At 49.3% G+C, this 19,455-nt stretch overlaps 1 protein-coding gene across 1 annotated transcript in view; it reads right to left on the reverse strand.

Moving 5' to 3' along the window:
- LOC125442443 (probable E3 ubiquitin-protein ligase MID2) overlaps positions 1-19,455 on the reverse strand; it is a 245,876-nt gene that overhangs the window by 55,690 nt on the left and 170,731 nt on the right. Inside the window, 1 exon segment of the mRNA XM_048513806.1 lies at positions 18,916-19,011. Within this exon segment, the coding sequence (XP_048369763.1) occupies positions 18,916-19,011 (96 nt within the window).

The raw sequence follows: 19,455 nt of genomic DNA on the forward strand, positions 1-19,455 counted from the left end.
TTCTCCCTTGAGAGTCAGGGAGGTGTAGTGCTTAAAAGCAGGGAACTCTAATTTGGAGAACCGGGTTTGTTTCCCCACTCCTCCACACAAAGTCTGCTGGATGACATTGGGCCAATTACAGTTCCCTCCAAACTCTCTCTGCCCAAGGCAGGCAATGGCAAACTACCTCTGAATGTCTCTTGCCTTGAAAACCCTACTGGGTTGCCATCAATCAGCTGTGACTCGACAGCAAAATCACATATATTTCTCCTCTCTCAAAAAGGGAAACATGACACATACCCCCCAAATGGTTAATGTACCTCTACAACCCTGGCTAGGAAGATGATGCTGGCCAAGCCAACCAAGTCTATTTGTACACTAGTATCTAGAGCTTGCATTAATAATATGCTGACTATAACTGGAAATCCTCCCTCCCAATTTGAGATTTGTTGAACATGGGGGGAAGGAAGAGTTCATTCAATCAGCATATCCCTTCCCTCTGGGAAACTCAAGGTGGCTTTCCTGATCTCTTCCCTGTGTCCATTACCCCTGCCCCAAGAGATTATATCTGACTCACAGTCACCCAGGGAACTTCATGGCATTCTAAGCAGATGTTCAAACACTGAGACACAGCCCATCCATCCATCCATCCATCCATCCATCCATCCATCCATCCATCCATCCATCCATCCATCCATCCATCCATCCATCCATCCATCCATCCATCCATCCATCCATCCATCCTTCCACTATATCACAAGGGCTTGCCAGTGTGTCAACCATACTGATCCCTCCCCTCCAAAAGCTGATGTGGGTGGAGACCTTACACAACTACTTGTTTATGTGTCAGGTCTCATTTGTAGTTGTGTGTTTCTGGCTGCCGTGGGAAATTTCCACTCTACACTGTTTTGGAGAAGGATTTCTAGCATGGGAAGGTCTCTACCTGTAGCTGTGTGCTTTTCCTACACTCAGCTTAGTTTGTTCTTTGAGCCTGAGAACCAACATTATGATGAAACCTCTTTAGCCAAAAACTTGCTTAAGATTCCTGGAACTCATATGTTGCGCTCAATTACACTATCATGGGGATTAATGGTGATGCTGACCTACAATAGTAATAAGGCAAACTGGGTATTACCTGTGGCATTCCCAAAATGCAATTTTTTAAAAACAAAAGATTCCAGTTTATTGTCAAAGGCTTTCACAGCCAGACTCAACTGATTATTGTGGACTTTCCAGGCTGTAGATCTTGTTGCTAACATTTTTCCTGCATCTGTGGCTGGCATCTTCAGAGGTATATCACAGAGAGATACACCTCTCTGTGATAACACCTGAAAAGATGCCAGCCACAAATGCAGGTGAAACGTTAGGAACAAGATCTACCAGACCACGGCCACACAGCCCAGAAAGCCCACGTCAAAGGGTTCCAGAATTCAGGTGCTGGTGAGGTGTACACTGAAGTGTACACTCAATCATCTCTGGAACTGAGCTGTCTTTCAAGGAAGACCCAGTAGCAGAGATGAACGGCACATCCCTAGCATGAAAGAGCTTTGCTTGTGCTTGGTTTAACGTTGGCTCTCAGGCCTTTTCCCTCTAAAGACTGGAGAAATGGAAGCTCACTAAGATGGGGGGAAAGTGCGTTTCATCAGGCGTGCCGGAAGGAGTAATTGATGGAGCTTAAAACTTCTAAATGAACTGGAAAACTGCAGCCTGAAGGGAGGGTGTCCTGAAATTTCTCAACTGAAAGAAACTGGCAAATCCTATTTAGCGTGTTCTTTTTAGGTCCTGGGGCAAGGAGCGGCGTGCACACGCTGCATGCAGCGAAAGAGCCAAAGGGGCATGAACTGTAAGGACTAAAAAGAAGAAAGAGGGGAGGCGGAGCATGCAACACTAGAAGAGGCATCCAAGTGCAATATGCTTCGGGGATTCCATATGTCCTTGAAGAGGCCGCACTGCCTGAATTTAAAACAAGCAATTCAGTACAGACCTAATTTCTTGTGACTCCGACAGTGCAATCCAGTTTGGGGGGTGGGGCGGCGGAGGGCGGAGATGTGCCGGCACTGACAACAGCATTGCGCTGCCTCCAAAGGGTCTTTGGGTGGCACAGAAGGGAGGGAAGAAGGCCAAACAGGCTTACTTTCATGCAGCATAAGCCTGCAAGCCCAGGAGCCGGTGATTCCAGGCTGGAATGCCAGTGGAAATTGACTAACAGCTCCACCCCTGGGAACACCCCCCCCCCGCCCACTCCCGCCATGCTGGCATCCCAGTGGACACTAGCATTGTTCCACAGTGGCCCGGACTTTCAGGTTACACCACTGCAGGACTGAGGGGCTGCCAGCACCCTTGTCCCCTTCGCCGGTAGGGGTGCCCCTTGAGCCCGCCTAGTGGGTAAATGTGTCGGTACAGCCCTCTGCCACTCCTTATGCACGTTTACGCCTCCCACCCCCTTCCGGATTGGGCTGGAAGTCAAGCATCTTTGTTTACTACTATTCCATCTCTCAGTTTCATTCACAAGATTCGTGTACTTTAACTAAATTTAACTGGATTAGTCTTTAATTTAAATTTAAATTAACTAAATTTATAAATAAACTAAATTGAACTAGATTAGCTTGTGCACTCAACACACGCCAGCTGGGTGACCTTGGGCTAGTCACAGCTCTTTGGAGCTCTCTCAGCCCCACCCACCTCACAATGTGTTTGTTGTGTGAGGGGGGGGGAGATTGTAAACTGAAGTCGTTACGGGCGACGCAATGAAGAGACGAGACGCAGCGATATCATCTGGTGGAGAGAAGCCAGTGGCGATATAGCGTGATCGATGGATCTGGCTAATCTGCCGAGCTGGGGTCCCTGGCACCTTTTATTAAGGGTTTGGGGAAGGCGGGAGAGCGGGAGAATGTTGCACAATACATGACTCATAGGGGCTGCGTACGTGCGGGAGGAAACGTTCCTGTCTGGGCCTAATCCAAACCTGGGGGTATGTACCTTTTGTCCCTTTGTCCGGGACATCTTGTGACCCATGAGTCACGGGGGTCTTGTGACAGGTGAGTGTGTGCGCCCAGAAGGCAACAGATGGCGCAGGCATTCCTGTGCTCTGTCTGAGGCTCTGCTGGGTTCGCTGGCTCACCCCTACAGTAAACCCCTTTGAGTCTCCTACAGGAGAGAAAAGGGGGATATAAATCCAAATTCTTCTTCTTCTAAATGTTATGTGGACAGGCAGTACAGTGCAGTAGTTTGAGTGTTGGACTAGGACTGGGAAAATCTGGGTGCAAATTCCCGTGAACTTTACTAAGTAACCTTGGGCCAGTCACTCTCTGAACCTACCTCAGGGGGTTGTTGTGAGAGGAAAATGGAAATGGGAGAAACACCGGATGCTGCCCTGAGCTGCTTGGAAGAAGGGCATCATAAAAATGGAACGAATGCACGTATGGATGTTTTGTAACATCGTACAGCACCAACAACTTGTATGGCACTCGTGTTAAATAATTATTTTGCGGGAGTTAAGGCAGTGGCAAGAATTCTCCCTTGATGAAGTCGGGAACTCCCTTGTTGAATGCCCACTTCTGTACACCAAAATTTAGCAGACGTTCTTTAGTGCTAGCAATGCCAGACTTCAGTATCTCCTCTCCCCCTCACCCCTGCTTGCTTTGAAATGTGATACCAAAATTGCTATCATGACATTAGCAGAGATGGTGACGGGTCATTCATTGTTACAGTCCACCAGATCTGGGAGCTTAGTCCACTTAAGTGCGTTATTAGTGCAAACGTTCTTAGTGCGTTATCACCTACGCCTTGGCATCCACGCAAGCTCAGCTTCCGCAAGAAACCCCCACATCTTTTGGAAATGTTCTCTACTACGCGCCCCTCTATGTCCCTCTGGAAATCAAACAGGTCAATGCGTTGCCAGTTGCTACCATCCAGGGCTAGGACGTTCCATGCCCTGGAGACCTGAGCACAACGGCAGAGGGTGACCACATCCAGGAAGGAGAATATTCTCAAAGCGGCTCTTGGTCACGCCGTTCATTTCCCTCCTCATGATGGAGGCCCGGCGGCGGGGGTCGACTCGGGTGAGGCCGGGCCAGGCCAAGCCGGGCCAGGCCTGGCCCCCCCTCGTCCTCCTCCTGGGCTAAGGCTAGCAGCGCTGTAGGCAATTCCTTTCTGGCAGCCTCGGCCTGGAGTCTCCGGGCCTGACGCGGGCGGAGACGGGAAGCGGCGAATGGCTACAGCAGGAGGGGCGCAAATCGGAGGCATGACCAGCCCTTCTCAGCGCTTTCTCTGCTCAGCCAGCCCGGCGGCGCTTGAGGCGGAGGGCGCTTCTGGAGGTAGGCTCGTGGCCTCCTGGACTGAGGGATCGGAGCGTGGCGGAAGTGTGGGCAACGAAACCCGCCAAGTTCTCCTCAGCGGCCACTCGCGAGGGCCGGCCCAGCCTCAACTGGTGCGTAACCAACTGACTTCTTAGTCCACTCTGGCGTAATCACACAGGCTCCTTTCTATTCAAATTACCTTTTCGCTGCCGAACACTGTTAATTACAGCCATAATTGCCTCTTGCCATTATGGTTTGGAAAAAAAAAAAGTTTGAACAGGTAAAGGTAATCCCCTGGGCGTGTGCAACGACGTCACACCATGACATTTACTAGAAAGACTGTGTTTATGGGGTGGTTTGCCACTACCTTCCTCAGCTGGGTACTCATTTTACCAACCTCGGAAGGATGGGAGACTGAGGCCCCTTCCGCACATGCAGAATAATGCACTTTCAATCCACTTTCATTGCACTTTGCAGCTGGAGTTTACTGTAAGCGGTAAATAGCAAAAATTCAAATTCTGGGTAAACAATTGTGAAAGTGGACCTGAAGGCTAGCCAGTGTATGGGCGAGTGGTTAAGAGAGCATATGTGGGACTCTAATCTTGAGGAAACCAAGGATTCCTCTTCCTGGCTTCTGTCATGCATTTGAGCTGTGGAGGCTTAACTGGGGAATTCAGATTAGCCTGTGCACTCCAATACACGCCAGCTGGGTGACCTTGGGCTAGTCACAGTTCTCCTGAGCTCTCTCAGGCCTACCTACCTGACAGGATGTTTGCTGTGAGGGGGGAAGGGTAAGGAGTTTGTAAGCCCCTTTGAGTCTCCTTATAGGAGAGAAAGGGGGGATATAAATCCAACTCTTCTTCTTCTTCTTCTTCTTCATTATTCTGAAAGTGAGTTAATCTGAGCTGACTACCTGAACCCGACTTCTGTCAAGATTGAACTCATGAACACAGCTTTGACTGCAGTATTGCAGTTTAGCACTCTGCGCCACAGGGCTCTTCGCGGTTGGAAAACTGTTGGTTAATTGTACTTATTATTTGCTTTTTAAAAAATGGTTTTATAATTTCTTACTTTACTGGACTGTATTGCTGCTCTTTGCCTTGGGCATATTTCATTGACCCTTTTCTAAATAGATTTTGTTTGTTAAATTAAAACTATTTGTAGATGACTGAAAATCTATGAAGAGGAAGTTTAGATTTCTGCCATGCCCTTCCTACTTAATCCAGCCAAAGATGAGACTAGATAACCAGAGAAGATACTCTGGCCCCAGACTCTGTATCCTGGTTGGAAGGTACATGATACTCCAGTGTTGATCAAGCAGAACAGCTGGGGGTCTGGTCAGTGCTTGGATGGGAGACTTCTTGAAACCCTTACAGATATTCACTTAAGTTTCACGACTGACAGAAGGATATAAATAAAACAACAGAATATTTTAAAGTTTGCATCTGTTAAGATCCTATTTCACAGGATATGCAAAAAATAAAAACATATACACTGGGGTGATTTGAGGCTGAACAAGAAATTAAAAACTGCTTCAAATATACGCTTGGAGCTTCCTCTGAGCTATCCCGCTCTCTGGGCTACCCAAGCTCAAATGAAACCATTCATTTTTAACAGACTTGCTAAATAGCCAGTGTCTTGTCCAGAGTGACACCTTGATCTGGGGGAACAGGTTCTGCACAGCTTTGTAAGAGCCAAGGGCTCAAAGGCCAGCTTTTTCACGAGCTAAGGAGGGACAGCGACGGAGTTGCAATGCGCTAAATTAACTTGCACATTGGGAAGGGAGGTATGTAAAAATGCCTCACTTTGATCTAAAACTCCTCCCCCTTCCTCCCCTCCCTTGCATGCCAACCCTCCCTCCCCTTCCCTTGCATGGCACCCCTCCCCCTCCCTCTGCTAGGGTGGGTCCGGGATGCCGGGCCCCCTCCCCCTCCCTTGCACGCCACCCATTCCTCCCCTTCCCTTGCATGGTGCCCCTCCCTCCCTCCCCCTCCCTCCCTTGCATGCCACCCCTCCCTCCCCTTCCCTTGCATGGCGCCCCTCCTCCTCCCTCCACCCCCTCCCTTCGCTAGGGTGGGTCAAGATGCCGGGGCCCCTCCCTTGCACGCCACCCCTTCCTCCCCTTCCCTTGCATGGTGCCCCTCCTCCTCCCTCCACCCCCTCCCTCCGCTAGGGTGGGTGGGCCATGTCCAGATGCCAGGGCCCCTCCCCTTCCCTATTGGTGGCTGGGAAAGGGGGTGTGTTACCTGAGCCTAAGTCCAAAGGGAAACATCACCACAAAGGTAATGCTTATAACATAGGTCAGTGGCAAAGCAGGGTCAGAGTGGTGGCCAGCCGGATGTCTTTTGGGCCAGGGATCAACAGGTTTTCCTCCGACGAGCAGAGGGACCTTGAGGGGCAATACAAGGAGCCCTTTGGGGAGAGCGGTTTATTAAGTCAAATGAATAAATTAAAAAAAAATAAAACACTCGGTTTTTATTATTCTCAATATTAATACTAGGATATGTTAGGGAAGGTGACATTGATCAAGGTAAAATTAGGCGGTCAAATTTTAAAGCCACAAAGGGAGGGAACGGAGGAAGACTCCGCAATCTGGAATCCCTCCCTCAAAGTAGGGACCTGGGACTCTGAGCAGGATCTGCAAACCATCTGTTCCCCCAGCATCCAGCCTTTCAGCCTGAAGACTGATTTTTTTTTAATAGGTGAGAATCACATGAATGACCTTAAAAGACAGCCAGTAAGGCATGAACAACCTGATTGCCCCCCTCTTGCGGTTTAAACCTAACATTAACTTCTCAGTTGCTTGTTTTCTTTCCAGGCAAAGAGCTCCGAAGACAGCTTTTCCTCGTGGAAAACCAGGAGGTGATACAGCCAGATGTGCCTCTCCGCATCAGCCAGTGACCTGGAAAAAGAGTTGCGCGGGCACTTTGGAGGAAGAAGGTCGGCGTCTCTTTCAGAAACAGTCGCCTGCTGAAACATGCTCCTTGCTTCTTAAACCAGAAGCGTCATTTTTAAAACGACAGATCCAATCCAGTGACGCCTTGGCCCTTAATCCTGGGTGTGCAGACTTGACAAGAGAAGAGGCGTCAGAGGCACCCAGGTTTATTTTACTCCCGTATTTGTTCACCCCTTTTCCGCAAAGGGGTGGTTTACACTGAATGAAATGTTAAATGTTAAAATGAAACACGGTTGAAAGTGTCTCAGACCGAGGGGGAGCTTTTTCGCACATTGCCCCAAAGCCCGGGAAGACTTTTAGTAGCCCCAGGCAAGGTGAGCGAGGGCATGCACTACTTAATTCGCTCGGGAGGTTTCTTCAGGATCTAATGGTTCTCTTCTTGGCCTTCACCTCAGGACCCCGTCCTGACTTTGGTCTGTTTGAAGCATGAAGCTGGTAAGGCAAAAAACAGGGACTGTGGGCTTATCTGGTTTAACGAGATACTGTGAGTGCAGAATGCCCACAGGGCGAGTGCTTTCGCTTCAGCGGGCATCAGCCCAACTGGCAGGGCAAATGAAGCAGAGGCTTTTCAAAGGTCTTCTATCGACTTCGCTTTTGATCAAGTTGCTGGGTAAGTGAAAACGCAGCGAACAGCAGCACTGCCGCCCCAGAGTTCATAGCCCAGGACTTGGAGCAGCTGGGCCAGATGACGCCTCAGCAGGAGGAAGATTAACCTCAGAAGTGGCTGTGCGGGGCAAGGAAGAGAAAGGGCGTTCCAGGGGACAGAGTCATATGCGTGTGTGTGTGTGGGGGGGGGGGACTAGGGTTAAAATCCCTGCTCGGTTGCAAGGTCTTGCAGTTCAGACAATTTTTCTGCCTCTTTGGCCGAACTCAACCTGACTCCCAGGTGCTTTAATGAGTCCTTCATTTGGGCTCTTTCCATACAGCCCAATAAGCATAAGCATAAGTATTTTATTGTCATCGTGCACGCACAACGAAATTTACAGCAGCATTCCTTGATGCACACAATTTCAGACTCATACCCCATCCTCACTTTCCCCTTCCTCCACCCATCCCTACACAGCCCCAAACACATCAACATGAAGAACACGGGTTAAGGGCGGGATAAATCCTGGGTTGGGGGAGAACTTTGCAAGGATCCCGCTCCTAACGTGAGTCCGCTCCGCATTTCCTTCCCCCCGGTTTTTCAAGCATTGCGATTTGTGCAATTCTTTTGGTTTACCTCGCCTTGCAGCCGTGCTGCTGCGAACGGACCCAGGTGGGAGGCACTTCAGTTGGATGCGCCTTTGTCGTTTCTTGTTTCCCTCCTCTCTCCTGCGTAGCGGGGGTCCGTGTGTGCCGGGCTGCAGAGCTATGCAGTGTCGCAGGTGAGTTATGGAAAAGTAGACACGCCTCCGCATGAAGGCGTGTCAGTGACCCACGTTAGCTCCAGGGCCTCCCGCATGGGGACGTGTGAACAGTCCGGGACTGCACCGGGCTCATGTACCCCGCCTGCCCCCTGCTTTGCTTTGGCCATGCGGAAAGGGCCTTACTGTCACTTACATCATTTCAACTCATCTCTCAGAACAGTTGAACATTTTACGTAACTATTGGATTGCCCCAACGTTTCCCACAAAAGCAGGAAAAATTCCCTGTACGTGGATTGTGGAAGATCAGGAACAAATCCCCATCCAGCCAAGAAGACGAAAAAGAAGAGTTTGGATTTATATCCCCCCTTTCTCTCCTGCAGGAGACTCAAAGGGGCTTACAATCTCCTTGCCCTTCCCCCCTCACAACAAACACCCTGTGAGGTAGGTGGGGCTGAGAGAGCTCCGAGAAGCGGTGACTAGCCCAAGGTCACCCAGCTGGCGTGTGTGGGAGTCCACAGGCTAATCTGAATTCCCCAGATAAGCCTCCACAACTCAGGCGGCAGAGCTGGGAATCAAACCCGGTTCCTCCAGATTAGATACATGAGCTCTTAACCTCCTACGCCACTAAGGCAGCAAGCAGGCAGACAGACTTCCACGGATAGGGGGTTCTGACCGCGGGAGTTATTTCTAAGGCTGCCAACCTCCAGGTGGAGTCTGGAGAATCAAGTATTACTACTGATCTCCAGACTACAGTAATGGGCTCTCTTGGAGACAATGGCTGCTTTGGAGGGTAAACGCTAGGGCCATGGTGGCGAACCTATGGCACTCCAAATGTTCATGGACTACAATTCCCATCAGGCCCTGCCAGCATGGCCAATTGGCCATGCTGGCAGGGGCTGGTGGGAATTGTAGTCCATAACATCTGGAGTGCCAAAGGTTCGCCACCACGGCACTAGGGCATTAGACTTCACTAAGCTTCTTCCTCTCACCAAACTCCACCATCCCCAGTTTCCACCCACCCACCCCTACAAAAAAATGTCTAGGAATTTCCCAACCTGAATTGGCACCTGAGTTACTTCCCTGCAAAGGACACAAACAGAGCTACCGGATCAGCTAGAGGCCAGCTTGGTGGGGTGTTAGGCAAGGATTCCGGGAGACCAAGGTTCAAATGGCTCCTCTGACGTGAAAGCTTGTTGGGGCATCCTGGGCCAGCCAATCTCATTCTCTCTCTCAGCCTAATCTCCCTCACAGCAGTGGCATGTCTGCCTGGGGACAGGGGGTACCCTTGTCCCCGGGCGTCATTAATCTGGCCACGTGGGGGGCACAAAATTGGTCCCCCACGTGACTATGTTCGGTGCGAAGATAACGAGGCAGGAGGAAGTGCTGCTGCTTCGTCGTCTTCGGGCTCCCTCGGCCCCGCCCATGTCAATGACGATGTGGGCGGGGCCGAGGACACTGCTCCCACCCCCTCCCCCGGAAGCCCGACTTCTGCACTCTCCTTTGGCGAGAGCAGAAGAGACTGCCATCCTCCATCCTCTGAGAGGTGCTTTTATAAGCACTGAGGGCAGGGGCACAGCCCCCCTGAGCCCCACCCCCGGCCTCAGTGATTATAAAAGCACCTCTCGGAGGATGGAAGATGGCAGTCTCTTCTGCTTTCCCCAAAGAGGAGGGCAGAAGCTGGGCTCCCGGGCTCCAGGAGCCCGGGGGAGGGGATGTGTGGCTCAGGGGCGGAGACCTGCCTCCAGGTGCAGTGGGGGGGGGGCACCCAGAGACATATTGTCTCCAGGCGCCATATCCTCCCAGTATGCCTCTGCCTCACAGGGCTTTATGAGGATAAAATGGAGGAGAAGAGATTGATGCTATCAGCTCTGTGTCTCCGTTGGGGAGAAAGGCAGGATGTATGTGAAGAAAATAAATAAATCCAATACTCATGGCTCACAGCTTGCCAGATTTGTTTTTGTCTGTAAGCACTTTTCATGCTTATCTGCTCAAACATTTGTGAGTCTATAGAATGCTAATTCTATAGGTGACTCACTATTAATTTAGGCAGATCGTGAGAGGGAGGGCTGGAAGTGATGAATCAGTGCTTGGCTCTTGTGGCTGTTTCTTATACAGCCACCATCGCCACTTTGGGGTCAGGAATGACTCTTCCTCCAGGCCAGGCTGGTTCAGGAATCCTGGAGGGTTTTTGCCTTCCTTTGGGCATAGAGCAGGGGTCACTGGGGGAATGTGGGTTGAAGGTAGATGTGAATTTCCTGCATTGTGCAATGCGTTGGACTACATGATTTCTGGGATCCCTTCCAGCTCTCTGTTTCTCTTTCCTCGTTGTTATTTTCCATCAAGAGTTTTTTTAATACCTTTTAATACAATTCAAAAGCTGCTCCAAAACAGGAGAAATGAACAGCTTGGTGACAGTAAAGATGGCCAATCAATTCTGCGCATCACTTGAGGGGGTGTGGAGGAGGTGTCCTCACTGAATGACAGGCCAGACAGAAAAGTTCAAGCTGTGCTTAAAACCAGAGTACTCCTCCCCCAACCCACCCCACCCCCAAAAAAATTTGCCCCGGGGAAAGATGCTTCCAAGATGCTTCCATAATATGCTTCCAAGTGGGCTCACATCTAACATGGTTCTTCACATCTATGCATACCTGTGATGATCCAGGACCACCATCTCTTCAGCCTAGCCCAAGGGTCTGCAACCTGAGGCTCTCCAGATGTTAATGGACTACAAATCCCATCAGACCCCTGGCCTAGCCTATCTCATAGAGATAATGGGATAATCCTATCAAAGCTGCTCTAAGGCCCTTGGAGGAAAAACTGGACACAAATCCTTGAAATAAAATATGCAGAGAGAAGAAATGCTTCCCTAAACATTCAGAGACGTATGTTTCCAATGAGATTCAGAAAACGGACAGTCATAATGAAGGGAAGTCATTCTTGAATCAATCTTCTTGCCTGGTTTGCTGTGTACTTCACCTTCCCCCAGTCCCTCAAGAACCATGATTAAAAAGCAATTCCAGTAATGGGTGACGGAGAAATGTAGGCATCATAATTAGCTGGAGGTAGTGGCTCCCTATACACACTAACTTGGGTTCCAAACCTGGATGATACTCCAGTTTAGAATTCCAGTCACTGGTGTGAAATGAATGGGTTAACCCTAGTTAACCTTAAAGCTACATGTGTATGGCCCATACTCAGTGGTGGGATCCAAAAATTTTAGTAACAGGTTCCCATGGTGGTGGGATTTAAACTGTGGCGTAGTGCTAATAGGGCTGGGTGGGGCACGACAGGGGCGTGGCCGGGCACTCCGGGGGTGGGGCATTCCTGGGCGAGGCTGTGACAAGGACACTGCGCCGGTTCTTGGACGGGAAACGAATGCACGCAGGTGCAGGCTGCCACGCACGCCGGTGCACCTCCTGCTAGACTGCTTCAAGTTCTGTGCACTACTGCTGAGAGGAGGGGCGTAACTAAGGCAAAAATCATGTGGCAAAATCACCAATTAGTAACCCCCTCTTGGCACACACTAATAATTAGTAACCTACTCTCGGGAACATGTGAGAACCTGCTGGATCCCACCTCTGCCCATACTACACGTTACATTTTCCACAAGTTCCCAATGGGGAACTTACAACTGTGAGTCCCTGAGGGCAACACTGTATAAATGCACCACAGGGACCCAACGTATGGTTCGGCCCTATGATCCAGGTAATCACAGCCAGTAAATAACCACAATTCCACACGTGCGGAGAGGGCATGCCCAAGTCCGGTAACAGGCAAGGTTTGTGCATCTTTTTCCTCAAACGTGGTTGAATTTGACATGTGAGCCCAGCTCCAGGCTGTTAATAACCTGCAAAACTGCCTTTGGTGAGACCAATACAGGAGTCAAACTGAAAGAAGGGTTTGATAAGCTGAAGCAGCTATTTGGGTGAACCCTGCCAAAGGACCACTTAGCTGACTTGGTACAAGGCAATTCCATATATCCTTATAAGCCTCACATCTGTGAAGTGGCACAAGGCCGTCCTCACTTCAGTGACTCATAAATTCCCCAGCGAGAGTCAAACTGTACCTCTCTCTCTTCTTGCTTCAGGCTGGTGCTCACAACTATTTTGCTTATACAACTTTATAGCCTGCCCAAAGAGCTTGGCACATAGGTTTCAACCACTATGGAGGAAGGGAGGGAGAAGAAAAGAGAAAGACAGATCCTTCTTCCTCAGAGATCTATGACTGTAAATGCAGCTGCTGGACCAAATCCATCTGAGGAGACAGACGCATACGTTCCAGGAGATTCTCAGAAGAGGCAGGAGTGGACTCGTAGGTGAAAAATGGCCTTGGAGTAAGCCAAGATGAGCAGCCCGTGTGGTGCTAGGTGCCAACACTGTAGAGGTCATGCAGCTCAGAAGTACAATCGGTGGGTATTAGGTCACCAACTAAATCCTCCTGAAAACTGCTGGCAGCATGGGAAAAGACAACTGGCAAACCGACTCTAATTACCATTGTCAATAAATGGTCTGAGCTGAGTGGCCCCTCAGGCTTTGGCAGAGTTACTAGAGACTGAGTATGCTTGCTCCTAGAAACCACAGGCTCTCTGGGGCAGTGACCTATCAGGAAGTTGGAAGGCCAATCCATCCCCGATTGAGCTTTTGCACCTTCCCTAAAAGAGACTGCAGTGATATGCAGAAGAGGCAATATTTACACAGAACCCCTCACTCAATACAACACTTAGGCCCCTTCCGCACATGCAGAATAATGCACTTTCAATCCACTTTCAATGCACTTTGCAGCTGTGCGGAATAGAAAAAACCACTTGCAAACAATTGCGAAAGGGGACTGAAAGTGCATTATTTGGCATGTGCGGAAGGGGCCTTACAGCATCAGGTAAATTTTAAAAAGGAAAAGAAAATGAGGCTTACCAGTGAAATTTCAACAGGGGAGGCCAAAGGAAGAACGGCAGAGGGAAAGAGTAACAAAAGATGAATGGAAAAGACTAGAGTTTCATATAGTTGGCTTTTATCTACGGAAAAAGGATTAAAGCCTTTGATTTTTCAATGAAGGCTGTGTTTTGGAAAGACAAATATTATTGGCAGGCCAAGAACAGACAGTGTTCAGTCTTGCAGGTCTATTTTTTTTAAAACAAACAAAATAACTGCACACAGTTCGTCAATTGTTACCTTTTAAATCTACAAACCAAGAGCGCACAACGGCAATCTTTCTCACAGTTATTACATAACTGTTGAAGCTCTTAATGAGTTTTGAGTATGTCTCCTTGCCTTCTCAGAACACACAGAGTGGCCGACAGGTTCAGATTAATAGACCAACATTCCATGCATGAATGCCAGTAAACGGCAGGCGGCGGGAAGAAAATGAACTAGGGGTGAGCACTGATGATTTTTATTGTTAAACTTTGGGTTTTACGTTTTTAAAAACCTGGACATTTTTGGTAAAGCTGAATAACTCCAGTACCTGTTGGACCCGTGGGCTTAATTCAGCCTTTTACTAAATTTTTTGGGGGTTGTAAAACTCCAAATCCAAAAAAATTCACTTCTTCCCATCATGGCTTCTCAAATCCACATGGACATGAGAAGTCATAGCAGGGAAAAGTGCAACTGAATACTGTCTGGGTTGAGCCCACTGCAGCATTCAGTCCCGTCCCGTCCCATTTCGCCCCCCCCCCCCCCGGTTTCCAAAGCCCCAGAGGATTTGGGAAGCGGCCGAGGAGAACTGAATGCTGGGCTGGGCTGAGCCTAGGACAGCATTCAGTTCTCCCCCTCCCCCCCCCCCCCCCGATCAAAGGCCGACATTTTCGCCCACACTTTAAAATGATCGCTCGCTTCGCCTGGTCCAGGACCTTAGTCCCGAGGGTCGTGGTTCCCTGGGTTCCCCACTCCCCTCAAGCGCTTCTCTGCGCCGGGTCATCAAAGTGTGCTACTGCTTTGAGCAGCCTAGAATGACCTCATGCACTGAGGGGGCGCAAGAGCAGCAGAGTCGGGGCTGCTGCGTTGTAGCCGCCCCTGTAGTGGGGAGTGCAGCTGGACCCCGTGCTACTCGGCGAGAGTAGCGCGCAGCAAACAGTGAGTGGGGAAAGGGCCAAAGCTGGATCCTGTTCAGCTTCATTGGCTCTCAGGATATTTGGCTTTGTTGAATAGCCAGGGGCTTTTTTTTCAGTAAATTAAAAACATAAAATGTTCAGGTTTTTGTTGTTGTTGATTCGGGTTTTACCCCTAAAACAAACAAGATGGCACATGGAAGTTAGGCTCCCTTCTTAACACTGATGCGAGGGGCTTGGTAGGGCTTTGCAACAAAGAGTCTGGGAATGGAGGTGGTGATGGTGGTGGAGGTATACTGTACCCCCATCAATTTCCCCTGCAAAAGCACACTTTCCTTGGGGAAATTTGTAATCCCCCCAAAGCCAATCTGGGGAGGGGAGATTTGTAAGGAAGAGTCAGTGGCCCTGAGAGGAATGGAAGAGAGGTTAAACTGGGGGGGGAGGGGGAGGCAAAGGGCTCTTCCACAAGCCCCCAGTTATTTGCCCACTAGACAGCCAGGCGGCTTAAAACTTGAGCCGTGGGCGAGGTGGTCTTCCCGGAAAACTGTAACCCAACTGAACCAAATAAGCATTTAGCAAATTAGATTCTGCTGCCAAAGATCAGTATCTTTATTCCTATTATATATATATAAAATCCTTGCCTTGTTCAAGGAACCGCTTCTTAATTTAGTAACTGAAAATCAATAGCCCATTAAGAAGAAACTAATTGCTATGGCTTCCCTCCCTGCATGGCTCGGTAAACAAAGCAGCCAGCTAATTCACTATTAATTGTTCCGCCTTCGGAAAGAAGAAGGCATTAAGTTCCTTGCCTTGAGATGTGCTGGGTGAGCGCGCATTGTTGATGAAGTCACGGCTCTTGTTGTTTAATAGCCGGGGGAAGCATTAATCTGGTGGCATCTGGTTTTTACTAGGCCGTAATAAGAGGGTTGGGGAGGATGGGTGGCAAAGAGAACTACCCCCCCCCTGCCCGGAAAGCCAAACAAAAGAAGCCTGATTGGTATCCAGACAAAGGAGGCAGCGTGGCCAGAGAAGGCCATTTTTTCTCAATGGGTTTAAAGGTGAACAGCTAATTTCATTTGGGTTTTTCCCCCGATCCTTTGTGCAATGCCCCCTCCCAAATTCCCTGCCTGAAGAAGAAGAAGAAGAAGAAGAAGAAGAAGAAGAAGAAGAAGAAGAAGAAGAAGAAGAAGAAGAAGAAGAAGAAGAAGAAGAAGAAGAAGAAGAAGAAGAAGAAGAAGCAGAAGCAGAAGCAGAAGGAGAAGGAGAAGGAGAAGAAGAGGAGGAGGAGGAGGAGTTGGATTTATATCACCCTTTTCTCTCCTATAAGGAGACTCAAAGGGGCTTACAAACTCCTGTCATCCCCCCCCAACAACAAACACCCTGTGAGGTAGATGGGGCTGAGAGAAGAACTGTGACTAGCCCAAGGTCACCCAGCTGGCATGTGTGGGAGTGTACAGGCTAATCTGAATTCCCCAGATAAGCCTCCACTGCTCAGGTGGGAGCTGGGAATTAAACCCGGTTCCTCCAGATTAGAGTACACCTGATCTTAACCACTATACCACTGTTGCTCCTAAAGCTGCTTCTGCTAAAAAAATTTGTTTTATAACCTGGTGACAATTCTTACCTTTCCATCTCTGGACACCAAAGGGAAAAGAGGGGAAGATGGAAGAAGGGATTCTGTGGAAGGAATCCCAACAGGGTGAAGAAATAGGAGGGAGGGAGGAAAGCCATTGGCAAAGTGACTGGACCCAACTTAGCATGGCTAGGTTGCTCCCCAGGGTCACTGGATGCTAGAAGGGCCCACAGAGCTGAGCTCCCAACACAACTCAATCCATGCCATGTTTTCCCAGTGCTTGGGGAAATGCAGCCGGGATGAAGTAAAAAGCCATTTTGGTTTTCCTTCTTGCTGTCCTCACTAAGCTGTAGCCAAAGTCTGATGCCAAGAAAGAGCCATTTACTGCCCCAGACACAGAACTAAATAAGGAGCAGGCAAAGTCCAGGCCTGGCACTAAAATGGCCAACTCCGACATTCTTAAGCAAGCGACTGGGAGCCTTTCAAAAGAAAAATAGGTTCCAAAGGGTTGGCACAAAAGAGGAAGGAGATACTGTTCTAAGACATGTTTTAGAATGCTTTTGGGCAGGGTATGGAGAGCCATTCTCAAAGATTATTTAACTGGGTAGAAGGAGTCTTAAAAGCATAGCAGGGGCTTTTTATTGGCAAAAGATTTTGTGGACTGAAGCAGTGTATCATCATTTGGCCCAGACATATCCACGGGCGCAGGAGTAAAAATTGCAAACCGAGGGGTCAAACAATGCAATGAAATCTGAGACACAGCCGGTTCTAGTCCGTTAAAGCTTATGCCACAGTAAATCTGCTAGCCTTAAAACTGCCACAGGATTCCCTTTTAGAGTGTATTTTCCTATAACAGGCTAATACAATTATCCTTCTGCTACACAGAATAAGCTTGCCTTAAACAGAAGAGGGGGGTGGAATAATAAAGGAAGCAGCAGATTGCAAAACTGAGACACCTCCCTGTGTGCAAAATGGGGACACGGAACAATTGATACAGGGGACAGTTGATTTGGATACTGCACTCCCATCATGCTTCAGTAACTATTAACCACTGGATTATCAGGTGTGGACAAGTTAACCCAATTGCAAACGACTGATATAGATGCAGGACATGGATGGTTCAGAGACAAGGGAGTGGCAAAGGGTGGAAGGCTGGGGTGAAAGTAGATGGGGTCAGACAAGTTAAGCCAGCATGCGTAACGGTTAGAGCAGCCATTCTCAACCAGGGTACCATGGTACCCTGGGGTGCCGTGAGCATGTCCCAGGGGTATTGCGGCAACGCTACCTCCCCCCCCCTCATTTTTGTGGTGTCTCCCACCAGCGCCAGCAAGGACATGGAGCTGGCCCAAGGGGCAGGGCCTGCCACAAGGTCAGCAGCCACCCCCCCCCAATGCTTCCCTTCACCCTGGGAGGGGAAGGTAGGGGATGTGGCAAGCAGGGGCAATGGAAGGGGAAGGTGGAGGATGGCGGCAGGGGTACCGTGAGATATGAAGAGTGAGGTCAAGGGTACCCTGACCTCGAAAAGGTTGGGAAGCACTGGGTTAGAGTGTCTGTCTGTATCTGAAGTGTCCCAGGGTTCAAATCTCTACACCTTGAGCCCGTCCTTCTCTCTCTCATAGGGTTGTTGTAAGAATAAAATAAAGGCAGAATGAACCACGTCTGCCATTCTGGGGGGAATAAAAACGTGATGGGTTTCTTCATTATAAAATCTCTAGGCCACTTTTCAACACAAAACCAGGCTTTCAAGGGGGCTTACAAACACAGCCACAAGGAACTAAAACCATATAAAAATAGCAGGCAGAAATACCTTCATAAAGAACAGCACAGAAAACAGAGGATTTACTTTCAAGGTGAGGCTAAGCAGTCTGCAAAACTAAGCCCACGCAACGTATTAGTCCCAAGATTACTACTTCGGAGCACAGGTAGGAAAAGAACTGGCGTAAATGCTCCTCTGAGATCTCTTACTTCTGGGAAAAACTTCTAGCATGTCAGGGAAGGTCCTACTCCCTCATATGCTAGCTTTCAAAACATTTGAGAATTTTTATAGCTCAGTCCTATCAGACCGTCTGAAATGATAAAACTCCTGAATGCGTTAACAGGGGGCCAAGAGGCGTAGCTGGGCCATACTTGAGCCGGGTGCGCACTCTGTGTTTTCCGCCCCGCCCCCTTCTGCGGCACCCTGCCCCCCCACACACTTCATTTTAGTTCTAGCCTGGAACGGGGGTTTAGAGCCCTTCAGGTTGAGCTCTGAGAACTACACATCCCCATGAGACCTTGGGGTCGAAAGGTCTCCACAGTGTAGTTCCCACCAGGTTGTTTTCAGCCTGAAGGGAACAGGCCACTTCTCCAGCCTGCAATGTTTCAATAAGGTAAGTGTGGGGGAAGGGGGGCGCCGTGGGGGGGGGAATGGGGTGCCATGGGGGGGGACTTCCCGCCCCCAGGTATGTGCCCGATGCAACGCGTACCCCCTGGCCCCCTGGAAGCTCCGCTTCTGCAGGGGGCTTATCTGAATATACAAACCTGCTCACAACAAGCCTTCGCTTGGAAGGATGCTGTTCCATGCTCTCATGACACATTGCACGGGATTTAGCAATTGGCCCACAATGGCATTTCCTTCTGCTCCTGCTCCACATGTGGAATGGCTCCCCTTCCCCATCCCGGATGCACATTAACACACACTCATCCACTAAATGACGGATTGCAGCTGGCACACATACCTCCACTTGCTGGCAGATCTGTATCAGTTTGGCCATCTGGTTTTCTAGTTCACTATTGCGCTTAACCAGGTTGGTGAGGTTCATCTCCAGTGTTTGCTGCCAACAGGAAAGGAGAGGGAAAACAAACAAAAAAAACTAAATTAAAAATAAGTGTCACTGGGCCACAGAAAGAAGATCGACTAACTAAGATTTTGGACAGGAATCATTCCCCAGCCTGATTCTAATGCAGAATATCAAAACCTTGGCAGATCAGGCAGCCAAAGTTAGCATCACCCTACAGGTTCGACAGCTGGACTCAATGAAGTGAAAAAGGGTCACCACCATTCTACAGGACAAATAAAGGAAAACCATAGACCCACCCCAAATTTACCCATATTTTCTCCTTTTTTGGCCACTGAGTCACATCTAACTTCTAGTGACCCCTGGTGTGTTTTTGAGGCAAGAGACATTCAAAGGTGGTTTGCCAATGCCTATTTCCCTGTCTCAACCCTGGTATTCCTTGGGGTCTCCCATCTAAATACTTGCCAGGGTCGACCCTAC

This window comes from Sphaerodactylus townsendi, linkage group LG13 (genome assembly GCF_021028975.2).
Source record: "Sphaerodactylus townsendi isolate TG3544 linkage group LG13, MPM_Stown_v2.3, whole genome shotgun sequence".
In the NCBI taxonomy this organism is placed as follows: Eukaryota; Metazoa; Chordata; class Lepidosauria; order Squamata; family Sphaerodactylidae; genus Sphaerodactylus; species Sphaerodactylus townsendi.